Source organism: Lampetra planeri, chromosome 4 (assembly GCF_965212315.1).
Source record: "Lampetra planeri chromosome 4, kcLamPlan1.2.h2, whole genome shotgun sequence".
Taxonomy (NCBI): Eukaryota; Metazoa; Chordata; class Hyperoartia; order Petromyzontiformes; family Petromyzontidae; genus Lampetra; species Lampetra planeri.
In genome coordinates, this window is record NC_136110.1 from 786,406 (window position 1) to 803,898 (window position 17,493).

Below are 17,493 nucleotides of genomic sequence, written 5' to 3' on the forward strand. Positions count from 1 at the left end.
AGACACCACTGCTGCGACGGCTACCAAAGCAGGTAGCTGCTGTCTGCGAAATCGATTCTGGGGGTCGGGGAGGGGTGAGCGATGAATGGGGGAGGAGGGAGGGGAGAGAAAGAGGGGGGTGGAGAGGGGAGGGGCGAGGAGGGCGGAGGGGGGCGGCGGCCGTGTTTACTGCGGTGCGTGGTCATGTGACCCGCGGCACACGTGTGGATGTTTGCGGGGCTCCGTACCACGGAGCGGAATGCAACCCCTTACATTCTTCTATGACCTCAAACAGCTACAATTGGAAATAAGAAAAAAAATGTAAAAGAGAGAAAAAAAATATCTGAAATTCCGCAGTAGAAATTAAAAGCAGGCGAGAGCAGGGTCCGCGCTACTGGAATGAGCGGAACGCAGGCCTGGAAACCCGAGCGGTGCAGCAGCAGCAGCAACAGCAGCAACAGCAGTGGCAGCGCCGTCTGATCCATCTCTCCGGTGCAGCCCCCCCCCCCGAGCGTACAGGCGCGTGGGCACAGGCGGGCACCACAGACACAGCCTCACCGTGGTGTGTGGACTGATTCGATGCTCGCTTGAACAGAAGCAAAGCTCCCCCGTATAGCCGTTGGGACAAGTGCTGTTTGCGGGCACTTTGTGAAAGCCGGTATGGTACACAAGGGGGGCAGTTGTGGCCAGCACCACGCCCGGCTGCCTTTGTCTCCCAACGCTGATGTCTACACATCAACACCAGGTACTCATTTAAGGCCAAGTACACCTAGGGGGAGGGGGGGGGCCAGGACCGGTTCAGATATTCGCCACTGTGATTTGCTGTAAGCAGGAATCAAATTCGGGTCACTGGGTTCACAGCGCGTTCACTAACCATTACACACACGGACACAAAGGTGCACACCACACACACAAAAACACCACCACGCTCGCACACACACACACATGACACGTGTACTTGCACGCATCCACACAATCACGGACACGGCTTACGACGCACACAAGACAAAGATCCCCCGTGTAGCCTGAAGAGTCTGCAGGCACAAGTGCTGTCAGCGAGTACCTATAAAGGCCGTAAAGGCACACAGGTGGATTGGTGGCCAGCACTTGGCCCAATCACCTTTGTCTCCCCATTGGCGATGTTTACACATCGCACCAGGTACTCATTTGAGGCCGAGTCGACCTAGGACAGGCCCAGGACCGGTTCAGATATTTGCTCCTGGTGTTGGCCACGAACTGGAATAGAACTCAGGTCACCGGGTCTGTAGCACAGTGCGCTAACCACGACACACTACCGCTTCCCCTACCACGCACGCACACAATCACAGCTACACACACACACAAGCAATTACAGCCACACACACAGCTCCTACACGCAGTTAACCAACACCAATACCGTTATCTCACAAAGGCAGAGGGGCCCAGTCATGTGCACCCCCCCCACACACCCCCCTGCCCAACCCCATAATCCCTGCAGAGCCCATCACAGCGCACCGTGTCATCCCAAACCGTTACAGCCAAACCAAGCCCACGACCGTAACCCCGTTAAAATATCTTCTGCAGTATTACCGGCACATCGCACGACCACCGACGCCGGCGTGGATTTGCGATATTTACCAGGTCTGAGCGCGAATCACCCCGTAGGCACACACGCACCACGCCCCAGAAGAAGTCATTGCGGAAATCCCAATTTCCCCCGGCGCAAAATCCCGCAGACTTCACCTGAAATTCCCAATACTTCTCATTGCAGCAGCAGCAGCTGGCTCTACCCAGACTGCCCCCTGCCAAAGACAAGCCCTGCAGGAATCACGTGATGCTGCTGCTGCCCCTCCCACGGGCGACACTAATGGCATACAAACAAAACAAACTACAACATTAAAACACACACAACAAGGACGACATACACCCACCACAAACGTAACGCATTGCCAACAACAAAAACAACCGCTGTTTCCAGCCAAGTGGCTGTGACGTCACCACGGCACTTGTGCCAGGCGAGGTGCACTCTGAAGGACACGTGTCGAAGGCTCACCGACAGGTCACGGGACACACCCAGGTGACCATGGGCTGACGGAGATGACGAATAGATGCACCACCTGTGCTCCCCACTGTGTTGACTTGCTGTGCTTTAGCCACCCGCCGCCCTGCTCGTTGTTGTGAGCATCGCTCCTCTGCTCTCCGCTGTTTTTGGAGGGAGACTCCCTCCAACCGTTCAGCAGCATCTTTCACTAACCTCCTCCAGAGGTTGATCTTGACACTGCTGGTACCAGTCATCGGTAAGGCCACTCAGCGCCACATCCTCCTGTACCACATCAGCCCGTGTCTTCAGTAACCTGTGCCACACCCATTTAGCCCCCTCTATCCAACCAAACAGAAGCTGCTTGGGGCATATTGTGGCTGGGCATGTAGGATACATGACCCCGTAAAAAGTAGCTTCACCTGCCAAAAGAGCTCACTGATGAGCATCTGTTAGCTTCTCACACAATCCAGTCTGGTTAAACCCAGGATGGATCGTAGGCAAGCCATGCGCAAATGTTTCAGTGATGCAGAGGTTACTTTAGAGGGCTCCACGTTTTGGAAGCATAGAGCAGGGAGGGCATGACTGTAGCCAAGACGACCCAGAGCTTTGTATGGAGCAAAAGACCAGGTAGATTCCAAACAGCATTACGCAGCCGATGAAAAGATGCTACTCGACTGATTTGGAGTGAGACTTCCGCTGCCAAACCGGAGCTGGTCATAAGCACACAGCCCGGTACGTACACTTAAACACAACTGCCCCTTCACTCATGGGGAGTGGAGGGAAGGGAGCATTTGATGACATGAAATACCCAGGCAGGTGCTTTGATATTTGGGGGGCCAATGGTGAAGCCCCCACCGCTCAGAAGCACACTCCAGATTCAGCAGCAGCTTCTCCAATTCCTTCTCAGCATGAGCAGCAATTACCAGATCATAAACATAAATATGTTTGACCAGTAGGGAGCCATCCCTCGACCGCAACCGGGCATCAATCAGCCTCCCGTTGTATCTGTACCAGATGGAAATTCCTCCTGTACAGTCATTAAAAGCCTCTCGAACTATATGTTATTCGCATCTAATAAATGTCAAGCCAATGGTCGGTGGGCAGATGAGCTCCACGGCAGGTCCTGGTGTCAAGAACATGGGCCTGAAATCGCTGTTCCGTCACTTTATAGTCCAGCAGATGTTCTTGCTTTGAACCGGCGTGCACCCGTGATGTTGTGTGGATGTGCCGATGCCAAAACGGCGTGTTGGTGATTACAAGCCCATGGGCTGCACAGACGTCTCGCAGCTTTCTTCCACATGCGCGCAACGCACACACACACACAACGCGCACACACAACACACACCACACACACACCACACACACACACACGCAACACACACACACACACACACCGCGCACACACAACACACACCACACACACGCAACACACACACGCAACACACACACCACACACACACAACGCGCACACACAACACACACACCACACACACACGCAACACACAACACACACACGCCACACACACAGGGATTGATCTGCTTCTCGGTGGTGGTACTTGTTACACGCTCGAGTTTGCTTCTGTCACTGTGGTGGAGGAGCCAGGTGACTTTTGGACATGAGACTATCCTGGTCTCTAAGCGCTTCCTCCTGGTTAGACAAAATCAACTCACTCACTCAACTCATCACCTCACTCGCACACAACATCCCACCCAACATATCACCCATCAAAAACATCCCCCGTGCAGCTTTAACAGATTGTTGGGGCAAGTGCTGTTAGCGAGCACCTATGAAGGCCGGCACGGCACACGAGGCGGTGTGTGGCCAACACCACGCCCGGCCGCCTTCGTATCCCCAGTGACGATGTTTACACACCGCACCGGGTACTCATTTGAGGCCGAGTCGACCTAGGGGAGGCCCAGGACCGGTTCAGATAATCATCACCGGTGCTGGCCGTGAGCGGGAATCGAACCCGGGTCATCAGGTTCATAGCGCAGCGCGCTAACCGCTACACCACCACACACACGCTCACTCACCCACACTCATCTTGGCCTCTTAAGTTCTCAAGAGTTCGACAAAATCCACTCCTAACCATAACCGCAACTATCAAGACCGCGAGCTGAAAATACTCCAAACAGAAATAAAAACACGTCACGTACAAGCACGCACGAGCAAGCTCCAAAAACACCCCAACACATCACACACGGCATCAATAACAAAGACAAGCGTCAAAAACACGACGTACACACACGCACGCACACAGAAAACACGCACGCTCCAACTCCCATCAGTGGCGGTGAGGCCGGCACAGGGCTTCACATTGCACCTGCAGCGAAACATCCCCCGTGGAGCCTCTAGCAGACTGTTGGGGAAAGTGCGGTTGCGAGCAATACCTCCAGAGCCTGGCACGAGGGTGGGTGGTGGCTAGGACCATGCCGCGGCCGCCTTTGTTTCCCCAATGCTGATGTTTACAGCCTGCACGAGGTACTCAATTAAGGCTGAGTCGACCTCGGGTCGTCGGGTTTGTTTTTCAGTGTCCTAACCACTACACCACCACTCCCCACACATGCACACACACGCACTCAGACTCTCACTTCGCGGGCCAAACACCAAACGACTCGGCCCCCACGGTGCGTGCGTCTGCCAGCACGACCACGTACAGCGCCGCCACCACAAGCACGAGCCATCAGAACCACTGTCACATCCGCTACCATTACGGGTGCCACAACAACCGCCAAGCAACCGCAGGCATCCTCACAGGGAGAACGCTACACAGCCGACTACCGCAACCACTTCACCTACACCACAAGAGCGCACGCGCCGCAACCACTCCATCCACAGCGACACCCGCTCCTGCATTACGGGGGGGGGGGGAGTCCCGCTGACCCCGTACCACCTGTGCCACTTGGGCCCTCCGACAAATTTCTCGAGGTCGGTTGCCGGTCGTGCCACGGTGAGGTGGGAGCTGTCAATCGGTGCGAGGCTTTGGCGTGGGCAACCCCGCTGGTGCTCGCTGTCAGCATCTCTGCCCATTGGCGCTCGGCCTCGGAGAGAACCACTTTTCCACCAGCAGCGGCGGTGGTAGTGGCGGCGATGGCAGTGGCGGTAGTAATAACAACTCGCGCTCGCCATTTCAAAAAAATAACTCCGAACCGAGAGAGGGGAAAAAAATGTGCAGACACACGCAAGAAAATGTTACCAAATAAAATATAACAATGACGGCGAGAGGGGGGCGGGTGGCGTGGGCCGATGAGGCGGCAGCGGCGGTGGTGGTGGGGGGGGGCCGTGTTGGGCTGCCCCTAACGGCACAGCAGGTTAAGACGTCCCCTGGGACGGGCGGGAGGGAATGTGGGCAGCTCGCACGGGAAGTGGCCGCTTGCAGGAGGAACGCTAGGAATTACCCGCGCCGGGAGAGGGAGGGAGGGAGGGCGGTGGGGATGGGGAGGCGGTGGGGGGGGGCGGGGAACGGGTCCCGCCTGTCCCACCACCCCTTCGCTCCCACCGCAGGGCGCTGGCTGCCCTGCTCGTGCACATGCGCTGGCAGGCGCACGCACGTACGCACGCACGTACGGACAAGCGGGCACGGACAAACACGCACGCGCACACGGGACAGGCAAACGCCGACACACACGCCGACGCGGATAGACACGCGCAAGCGCGCCATTACACAACGCGCCATCCGCAGCACCTGCTGAACTTGAGCAGCTGCACAAGGGAACAAAACCAAACAAAAATACGTGTCGTCGCCCGCCCACTCGCCCGCTCTGCTCCCCCCCCACCCTACACCGACCCTCCGCCCCACCACACACATCACCCGCTGCCCCATCACGCCACCACATCTGCAGGCCGAGCAGAGACGAGCGCCACGCACGCACTGCAGGTGCGGGGGGGGGGGGTGCCATGGGGGAGGCCTCCCCCACCCCTCCTCCAAAAGAGGGGGACAACGAACCGCGGCAGAATGAGACAACGGTGGAGTTGGCAAACCGTGCGGTTTGCAAACACGCACGCACACACGCACACACGCACACACGCACACACGCACACACGCACACACGCACACACGCACACACGCACACACGCACACACGCACACACGCACACACGCACACACGCACACACGCACACACGCACACACGCCCAACGCTGCACCACTCAAGCAGCGACACACAGCTGGGACCCACCCAGCCAGACGTCTGCTGCTGCTGCTGCTGCCGCGTGCACACACGCAGACAAGCGCACACGCATGCGCGCGTGCACGCACCGGGACCCACCCTCCCACCCAGACACCACCACCGGCACGCGCAGATGTGCCGGAGCGCCGCGGCGGCTGGGGGGTTGTGGGCGGGGGCGCACCCGTGCTCGCTCGCGCGGCGCGTCAATGGGACGTGTCAGGTACGCCAAACATTTCCCACAGAGCCCGCTCCATTCCTCGCGTTCCTCGTCAAACTCAGACATTAGTCACACGCGCACAAACGCACGCGCACACGTGTGCGAGCATCGCGATGGTGCCCGTGCGTGCGTGCGCGTGCCAGGCCAAGATGCGCTCGACCGCTCCTCCGCACGATCGGACTTCAAAGGGACCGCACGGAACAGACCACGCCGCCCCCCCCCCCATCCGCCCAGCCCTCGTCCTGCCGGCGTTAAGGTTAGATTCCCGATTAGGCCGAATGCTGTTAAGAATTATGGTGAGGACTGGAGTTAACATTATGGTTTGAGATAAAAACTCTGGCGAGGGTGATGGTTATCATGGGTGAGTGCGTTTGGGTTAAGGTGAGAGTCAAGGTGAGAGTCAAGGTAAGAGTCGGGGGAGAGTTGAGACATGGTTAGGGTTAAAAATAGAGCTCTGGTTCAGGGCAGGTGGTCGTGCCCAGTTTGTGGCCGGGACGTGCGCTTGGCAGAGCAGGGCACAACGCGGTGCGGCTGGCCTGGCCATTACATTGCAGGGCGGCTCGTGGGAGCGGCACACAAGCACGCACGCATACATACACACACGTGAGCACGCACACTACCACGCACGCACACTACCACACACGCACACTACCACGCACGCACACACACACACTAGCAAGCACACGTGTGCGAGCAGTGAAAACAACTTGGTTGGTCGGTGCGTGGCCAGCGCCCCGGGTCACGGTGAGAGCGGTGGTGGTGGGGGGGTGTTGCCGGAGCGGGAAGTCCAGAACACGTCGTCGTTTGATGAAGAATTTGCCGCTAATTACGAGGAGGGCTCTTGAGCTGGCGCGTGGCGGCCGTGCTGCCATGTGGCCGCCGCTCCTCTCGCCCTGCGCCGGATGCTGCCCTGCGGATTTTTTTTTTTAAACACGCTCCAACATTTTGGGGCGTTTCTTCGCCGCTGTTTTTATATTTTATTTCTTTATTGTAACTATTATTATTATTATCCACATACCGAGCAGCGAAAGCAGCAGCCGCAGCGGCAGGGACGAGGAGTGCCGCGATGTTTTCATCACCGGCGGGTTTCTGCCCGCGGGGGTCACCGCGCGTCGTGCGGGGAGCGCCCCCGGTCTCACGTGGTGGTGGTGGGGGGGGGTGCGGGCCGGGACGACCCGCTCCCAGCCCCCCTCCCCCACCCCCGCGGCGAACCCGAGGGGCGCACGGCGGGCGTGCCTACGGGGGCCGTGGCAGTGCCGAGGGCGGCGGCGGCGGAGGCCGCTGCGGTGATGATTGTAATGGCGGTGGTAGTGGCGGCGGCGATGGTAGTTGCGATGCCAGTGGTGGCGGAGATCGCATTGGCGGCGGCGGTGGCCGTGGTTGTGTTGGTGGCGCGGGTAGCGGCGGCGGGGGCTGTCGGCGGCGGCCACGCTCGGGAGAGGCTCACCGGGATTCCCAGGAGCCGCCGACGGCCACGCGCCGACTGCCGGGAGGCGGCCAGGTCACATGGGGTCACGGCCGCCCACGTGCCCTCGCGACTCTCCTCTCGGCCTGACACGGACTCAACGACCTGATTTTAATTAATCTGTATTTACCCAAGCCGCCTTATTCATCGGAGGGGGGGGGGGTTGCGTGAAATGAAAATATACGGCGCGCCGCCCGCCCGGACGCTCAGCGGCGGCCGTGAAACGAATCCTCGGTGCAGCTGAGAATTATTTTGAAAACCCCCAGGATTTTTCTTCTCAATTCACCGCGCGCGGTTTCTCTCCCTGACCCCCCCCCCCATCCACCCCACCCCTCCCCGTGCTGGGCTCACCCCTCGGCAAGACGGGAAACCCCAACTTGACCAACTGAAACATAAACCACAGTTTAATCCCAGCTCCCCCCCGCCGCCCCCGTTGCAACCCAGCCCCGGTGGTTTATAACGAACCCGCCTACACTTTACCACCAAGACGGGCTTTAAAATAAACCTCCCTCTTACTCGAGCCTAACTTTCAACTAATTACCGTTTGACAGCCACCGCCTCCGTGGCGCTAATTCCCACTCCTGTGAACTCCGCGGACTCCTGCGCTCACCCCCATCCTGGAACATCCGCTCAGCACTCCTTCACAGCCACGCAGCCTCCTCACCACCCTCAACCTCCTCACCACCCCAACCTCCTCACCACCCCCAACCTCCTCACCACCCCAACCTCCTCACCACCCCCAACCTCCTCACCACCCCAACCTCCTCACCACCCCCAACCTCACAACCTCCTCACCACCCCAACCTCCTCACCACCCCAACCTCACAACCTCCTCACCACCCCCAACCTCCTCACCACCCCCCAACCTCACAACCTCCTCACCACCCCAACCTCACAACCTCCTCACCACCCCAACCTCCTCACCACCCCCAACCTCACAACCTCCTCACCACCCCAACCTCCTCACCACCCCAACCTCACAACCTCCTCACCACCCCAACCTCCTCACCACCCCAACCTCACAACCTCCTCACCACCCCCAACCTCACAACCTCCTCACCACCCCAACCTCCTCACCACCCCCAACCTCCTCACCACCCCCAACCTCACAACCTCCTCACCACCCCAACCTCCTCACCACCCCCAACCTCACAACCTCCTCACCACCCCCAACCTCCTCACCACCCCCAACCTCACAACCTCCTCACCACCCCAACTTCCTCACCACCCCCAACCTCACAACCTCCTCACCACCCCCAACCTCCTCACCACCCCCAACCTCCTCACCACCCCCAACCTCCTCACCACCCCCAACCTCCTCACCACCCCCAACCTCCTCACCACCCCCAACCTCACAACCTCCTCACCACCCCAACCTCCTCACCACCCCAACCTCCTCACCACCCCCAACCTCACAACCTCCTCACCACCCCCAACCTCCTCACCACCCCCAACCTCACAACCTCCTCACCACCCCAACCTCCTCACCACCCCAACCTCCTCACCACCCCCAACCTCCTCACCACCCCCATCCTCACAACCTCCTCACCACCCCCAACCTCCTCACCACCCCAACCTCCTCAACACCCCCAACCTCACAGCCTCCTCACCACCCCCAACCTCCTCACCACCCCCAACCTTCTCACCACCCCAACCTCCTCACCACCCCCAACCTCCTCACCACCCCCAACCTCCTCACCACCCCCAACCTCACAGCCTCCTCACCACCCCCAACCTCACAGCCTCCTCACCACCCCCAACCTCCTCACCACCCCCAACCTCCTCACCACCCCCAACCTCACAACCTCCTCACCACCCCCAACCTCACAACCTCCTCACCACCCCCAACCTCCTCACCACCCCAACCTCCTCACCACCCCCAACCTCACAGCCTCCTCACCACCCCCAACCTCCTCACCACCCCCAACCTCCTCACCACCCCCAACCTCACAGCCTCCTCACCACCCCCAACCTCCTCACCACCCCAACCTCCTCACCACCCCCAACCTCCTCACCACCCCCAACCTCACAACCTCCTCACCACTCCCAACCTCCTTACCACCCCCAACCTCCTCACCACCCCAACCTCCTCACCACCCCCAACCTCACAGCCTCCTCACCACCCCCAACCTCCTCACCACCCCCAACCTCCTCACCACCCCCAACCTCACAGTCTCCTCACCACCCCCAACCTCCTCACCACCCCCAACCTCACAACCTCCTCACCACTCCCAACCTCCTCACCACCCCCAACCTCCTCACCACCCCAACCTCCTCACCACCCCCAACCTCACAGCCTCCTCACCACCCCCAACCTCCTCACCACCCCCAACCTCACAGCCTCCTCACCACCCCCAACCTCCTCACCACCCCCAACCTCACAGCCTCCTCACCACCCCCAACCTCCTCACCACCCCCAACCTCACAGTCTCCTCACCACTCCCAACCTCACAGTTTCCTCGTCACAGCCAAGCCAGACACTTTGTAACACGGCGCACTTTGGACCCTGTCCAGCTTCAGTGACCTTCAACTTTGACCCTAGCGACGGTTTAAACTCAGCCCTCGCGCTCAACCCAGACGCCCGTCACCACCAGTGCGGGCACACCAGGCCTCCTACTCATCACCACCGGCGGGGAGACACCATGCCTACCACTCCATCGTCACCACCACCACTGGCGGCACGCGTGTCCGCGGTGCGGGGGTGATCAGGCCCGGCACGTGGCGGACACGGGTAAGCCGGCGGCCGCCCCCCACACACCCCCCCTCCCCCTCACCCCCCGACCTACCGCCGCTCGAGAGAAAACAAAACAGCAGCGAATAAAAACCCGAGATGATTTACGAAGGCCGAGTGTTTACGCCGGCCGATGACACAACGCAGGGCTGGCAGGGACAGACGGAGGGAGGGAGCGCAGAGAAAAAAGGAGAACGTTTGGACGGCTCGGCCATTATGAACGAGGCGATCCCGGCGAATAAACGTAAATATTTGCGGTGCTGTCGCAGGAGCGGCGGGCTCAAGCGCTCAGCGCAAGTGGCTCGTGTCAAACGGTGAAAAACAAACGCAGGGCGGCCGTGACCTCCATGGGGGGCCCGCAGCGGACAGACAGCCCCCCCTCCCATTGGCCATGCCCCCAACTACTGCAACCCATCTGTCGCAAACCCCACCGCCCCCCCCCCTTTTCCAGGCCGGAACGACACTCGCATCATCATCAGAGGCTACGGTCACAACCCACCGCGGGATGAAGGCCTCCCGCCAATGCAGCCACCGCAGTCGCCACCTCTCATGGTCCTTGCGGTGCAACGACCCATCCGGCTCCTGCGCATGAACCGAGCTCATCGCTCCGTCTCGTCACCGCGTCTCCGTCACCACGCTCGCAGACTAATCGTCGCCAACACCGCCGCAGGTCAACCGCTCGCTCCGCGGGTTCCCCGATATCCTGGGGTTTCTGGCGACTCACCGCGCGGTGCACCAGCCCGCCATTTCCAATCCTTGTTCCAAAACAACTGGGTGGGTGCACGCTGGCCAGGTGACAGGGCACCGTATAAATTAACACAGAGGGGCTTGTTGTGTTGGTGTCCCATGTGATGTGCGGAACACTAATTCGAGCTAATCGTGGGTGTACGCGTCACAAAGAGAAAGATTCCCCCGCATAGCCTCTAGCGGAGTGCTGGGGCAAGTGCTGTTAGTGAGAACATAGGAAGGCCGGCACGGGGCACGAGGGGGTGTGGCCAGGACCAAGCAAAGCCGCCTTTGCTTTACAAATGTTAACACACCGCCGTGGCTCCTCATTGAAGGCCCAATTCACTTAGCAGCGGTTCAGATATTCGCTACTAATCGATGCGTGGCCCGTGAGCGGGAATCGAACTCGGGAGGTGTGACGGTGCGCACCCACGGGGGGCAAGGTTTTCTTATCTTAATTGAAATCTATAAGGTTCAGCAATCAGGCACGTGCAGCAGCGTGCGGCGATTTAATCGGTATCTGACCGACGACCGGTGGTGCACGCGGAGAGAGGCTGAACCATCGGGCTGGCTGTGTGAAAGCCGAGCTTCACTCGGCCGCATAAATTTGGCCAAAGGTGGAAGAGGCATCGTGTCGTCGTACGCGGCCAGGGTGGAGCTGCACGCGGCTTCTACCGCACCGATGAGAGTAAAGCATTAGTCGGGGTGACCGATGGTCCAGCGCTCGCCAATTCACTCCGGTCAGTCGCCCGCTCGTCACTCTTCTATTGCTACCAATTCCTGTGAACTTCACTCGTTGATTCCTGCACCCGTCTTGAGCACTCGGGTCGACCAGACTGTGCTGTTTCATCTCATCCACCTCACGGTGTTTAACCACCACCACCACCACCACCACACTGCAGATCACAACAACCCAACCACCACCACACTGCAGGTCACCTCACGGTGTTTAACCACCACCACCACCACACTGCAGATCACAACAACCCAACCACCACCACACTGCAGGTCACCTCACTGTGTTTAACCACCACCACCACCACACTGCAGGTCACCTCACGGTGTTTAACCACCACCACCACACTGCAGATCACAACAACCCAACCACCACCACCACACTGCAGGTCACCTCACTGTGTTTAACCACCACCACCACCACACTGCAGGTCACCTCACTGTGTTTAACCACCACCACCACCTCCACTCTGCAGGTCACCTCACTGTGTTTAACCACCACCACCACCTCCACTCTGCAGGTCACCTCACTGTGTTTAACCACCACCACCACCACACTGCAGGTCACCTCACTGTGTTTAACCACCACCACCACCACACTGCAGGTCACCTCACTGTGTTTAACCACCACCACCTCCACACTGCAGGTCACCTCACTGTGTTTAACCACCACCACCTCCACTCTGCAGGTCACCTCGCTGTGTTTAACCACCACCACCTCCACACTGCAGGTCACCTCACTGTGTTTAACCACCACCACCACCACACTGCAGGTCACCTCACTGTGTTTAACCACCACCACCACACTGCAGGTCACCTCACTGTGTTTAACCACCACCACCTCCACTCTGCAGGTCACCTCGCTGTGTTTAACCACCACCACCACCACACTGCAGGTCACCTCACTGTGTTTAACCACCACCACCTCCACTCTGCAGGTCACCTCGCTGTGTTTAACCACCACCACCACCACACTGCAGGTCACCTCGCTGTGTTTAACCACCACCACCACCACACTGCAGGTCACCTCACTGTGTTTAACCACCACCACCACCACCACACTGCAGGTCACCTCACTGTGTTTAACCACCACCACCTCCACTCTGCAGGTCACCTCACTGTGTTTAACCACCACCACCACCTCCACACTGCAGGTCACCTCACTGTGTTTAACCACCATCACCTCCACTCTGCAGGTCACCTCGCTGTGTTTAACCACCACCACCACACTGCAGGTCACCTCGCTGTGTTTAACCACCACCACCTCCACACTGCAGGTCACCTCACTGTGTTTAACCACCACCACCTCCACTCTGCAGGTCACCTCGCTGTGTTTAACCACCACCACCTCCACTCTGCAGGTCACCTCACTGTGTTTAACCACCACCACCTCCACTCTGCAGGTCACCTCGCTGTGTTTAACCACCACCACCTCCACTCTGCAGGTCACCTCGCTGTGTTTAACCACCACCACCACCACACTGCAGGTCACCTCACTGTGTTTAACCACCACCACCTCCACACTGCAGGTCACCTCGCTGTGTTTAACCACCACCACCTCCACACTGCAGGTCACCTCGCTGTGTTTAACCACCACCACCACCACACTGCAGGTCACCTCACTGTGTTTAACCACCACCACCTCCACTCTGCAGGTCACCTCACTGTGTTTAACCACCACCACCACCACACTGCAGGTCACCTCACTGTGTTTAACCACCACCACACTGCAGGTCACCTCACTGTGTTTAACCACCACCACCTCCACTCTGCAGGTCACCTCACTGTGTTTAACCACCACCACCTCCACTCTGCAGGTCACCTCACTGTGTTTAACCACCACCATACTGCAGGTCACCTCGCTGTGTTTAACCACCACCACCACCACACTGCAGGTCACCTCGCTGTGTTTAACCACCACCACCTCCACTCTGCAGGTCACCTCGCATTCTCCTCTCGCACCTCTCCACTGGAATTCCCTCTCCCGTCGTCATCGTCTCTCTCCCCCCACCTCCGAGCTCTTGCAACAACCGCGCTCAATTGAAGAGATGCGTGACACGTCTGCCTGGTACATCTGCCACGGTGCCGTTTGTCGCTGCCCGTTTGACGTTCGGGGCCCTGGGCTCAGCAACTGCGCGAAATAAATGAATTAATAAATATTTAAATGTTACATAATGACCGCAGCTGCCACGATCGCTGCGGGCGGCGCGTGCGTAAGAGCAGGCGAGGAAACCTTCCGCGACCGAAGCCCAGAGAGCAGGACGAATCGTAGCGGCAGTGTCCAAAACTTAACCGCCATGTGTTTAAAATAAACAAAATGAGTAAAGAATCACGGCCGGATGGATGGGGCTCGCTGTTGATGGTTGTTAATTGTAAAGCGCCGCTGTTTGCATGCGAGGATGTTGGCTAATTTTGTCACGAAAATGTTCAAACGACAGTGAACACAAACACCGCCCCATGGGTCCCACAACATCGACGCTACCCACCCCAAACACGAACCACCCCGCTCATCTCAACAACAACACCACCACCACCACCACACGCCCACCACCCATACGCAAACACCACACCAATCCTTACCGCCCACACCCACCACGCCGACCCCCACCCCACCACACTGACCCCCACCACCCTGACCCCCACCCCACCACACTGACCCCCACCACCCTGACCCCTACCCCACCACCCTGACCCCTACCCCACCACACCGACCCCCTACCCCACCACACCGACCCCCACCCCACCACACTGACCCCTACCCCACCACCCTGACCCCTACCCCACCACCCTGACCCCTACCCCACCACGCCGACCCCCACCCCACCACACTGACCCCCACCACCCTGACCCCTACCCCACCACCCTGACCCCTACCCCACCACACCGACCCCCACCCCACCACACTGACCCCCACCACCCTGACCCCTACCCCACCACCCTGACCCTACCCCACCACCCTGACCCCCACCCCACCACACTGACCCCCACCACCCTGACCCCCACCCCACCACACCGACCCCCACCCCACCACACCGACCCCCACCCCACCACACCGACCCCCACCCCACCACCCTGACCCCCACCCCACCACACCGACCCCCACCCCACCACCCTGACCCCCACCCCACCACACCGACCCCCACCACCCTGACCCCTACCCCACCACACCGACCCCTACCCCACCACACCGACCCCCACCCCACCACACCGACCCCCACCCCACCACACCGACCCCCACCCCACCACACTGACCCCCACCACCCTGACCCCTATCCCACCACCCTGACCCTACCCCACCACCCTGACCCCCACCCCACCACACTGACCCCCACCACCCTGACCCCTACCCCACCACACCGACCCCCACCCCACCACACCGACCCCCACCCCACCACCCTGACCCCCACCCCACCACACCGACCCCCACCCCACCACCCTGACCCCCACCCCACCACACTGACCCCCACCACCCTGACCCCCACCCCACCACCCTGACCCCTACCCCACCACCCCGACCCCTACCCCACCACACCGACCCCTACCCCACCACACCGACCCCTACCCCACCACACCGACCCCTACCCCACCACACCGACCCCCACCCCACCACACCGACCCCTACCCCACACTCCCCATCGATTCGCCTTCAGGGCGGCCGCCCCCGACAAACGCCCCGCTCGCTCCCCGGGGCTGCCCCTCGCTCCCCCGCACTGCCCCCTCGGCGGTGAAAGCGACGCCTCGGGTCGCTTGTAACGTCCAGCGCGCCGCGGAGGCACAAACAAGCCGAGGCTGCGATCTCATTAATCAGCCGTCCAATCCAAACTGTTTACGTTTCTGCGGCCGCCTCGTTACGCCGGAGAGCCAGCGCCCCCCCCCACCCCACTCCTCAGCCCCCCCTTTTTCTAGCGAACCCTGGGCATCCCCCTCTCCCCCCCGGCCAAGTGCCGCTTGGCAACGCCACACTCACCGCCGCCATGACCCACCCGCCTACCCACACGCCACACTCACCGCCGCCATGACCCACCCGACTACCCACACGCCACACTCACCGCCGCCATGACCCACCCGACTACCCACACGCCACACTCACCGCCGCCATGACCCACCCGACTACCCACACGCCACACTCACCGCCGCCATGACCCACCCGACTACCCACACGCCACACTCACCGCCGCCATGACCCACCCGACTACCCACACGTCACACTCACCGCCGCCATGACCCACCCAACTACCCACACGTCACACTCACCGCCGCCATGACCCACCCGACTACCCACACGCCACACTCACCGCCGCCATGACCCACCCGACTACCCACACGCCACACTCACTGCCGCCATGACCCACCCGACTACCCACACGTCACACTCACCGCGCCGCTCTTCGGTGTCTTGAGCCCTGACGCCGCTTTGCCTTCCTTCGAGGACGCCTGCTCCGTCTGGACAGGAGTTTTCGCTGCCTTGGCTGGGGTCTTCTCTGCCTTAGCCGGTGTCTTGTCCACCTTTGCCGGTGCCTTCACCACCTTTGCCGGTGTCTTGTCCACCTTTGCCGGTGTCTTGTCCACCTTTGCCGGTGTCTTGTCCACCTTTGCCGGTGTCTTGTCCACCTTAACCGGTGTCTTTACCACCTTTGCTGGAGTCTTGTCTGCCTTGACTGGCGTCTTAGCCAGTGCCGGCTCTGGCTTTTTGTTGGGGGTGCCGTTCACTTTGGGGCCAGGCGCAGCCTTGCCCAGGGTGGGCGCCTTGTCACAAACGCACACACGCGCGCACGCAGACACACAAACGGCCACTGTTAACAATCGCTGGGAACACCACAGTGCCACAGAGAAGGGCCCTGGCCCTCACTGCCCCGGCTACCCCCGTGGCTTGTCGTGGTTGTGGTGGTCGTTGCGTCATCCCGGGCTGTGCTGCAGCGTTGCTCTCTCTCCAGCATCTCCTTGCCCTGACCCCAGCCCACCCAGACCTCCCTTCTCCCATAGTTCCCATCTTTCATTTTAGTCTCGAGATGGATCGCATCTCAAGATGTGACACAAATTCCAATTCCTGCCGCTGTTGTTGTTGCTGCTGCCGCTGCAGCACCCGATACACGCCGGGGGAGGGGAGTGGAGGGGGCACCGGCTGGGCTGGCACGGGCCTCACCGCACCAGGTGGTGGCGGCACTGCCAAGCTCCGCCACCCACGGCTCCCTGGTGCACACGTGCGCCAGTGCGTGTGGGGTGGTCCCACACGCAATCGCGTCCTTCCACCCTTGCAGAACGGATCTCATCACCCCGTGCCGATTAGGCCGCCCGCTAATTAGAACTCACTACGCTTCTAACCGTACGCCCGCCGCCACCGCGGCCGGCGTTGCGTTTATCTCGCGGCTTCCCACGGTTTAGGGGGCGGCGAGGTGGCAGACTGGTGGTGGGCAAGTGCACGGCCACCTGCAGCCTACACCACTCCCTACC

At 60.2% G+C, this 17,493-nt stretch overlaps 1 protein-coding gene across 1 annotated transcript in view; it reads right to left on the reverse strand.

Annotated features, from left to right (window-relative positions):
* Window positions 1-17,493, reverse strand: part of LOC144717528 (uncharacterized) — a 31,777-nt gene that overhangs the window by 6,317 nt on the left and 7,967 nt on the right. Inside the window, exon 8 of the mRNA XM_078592923.1 lies at window positions 16,420-16,788. Coding sequence (XP_078449049.1) covers window positions 16,420-16,788 — 369 coding nt within the window. The remainder of the gene's footprint in view (window positions 1-16,419; window positions 16,789-17,493) is intronic.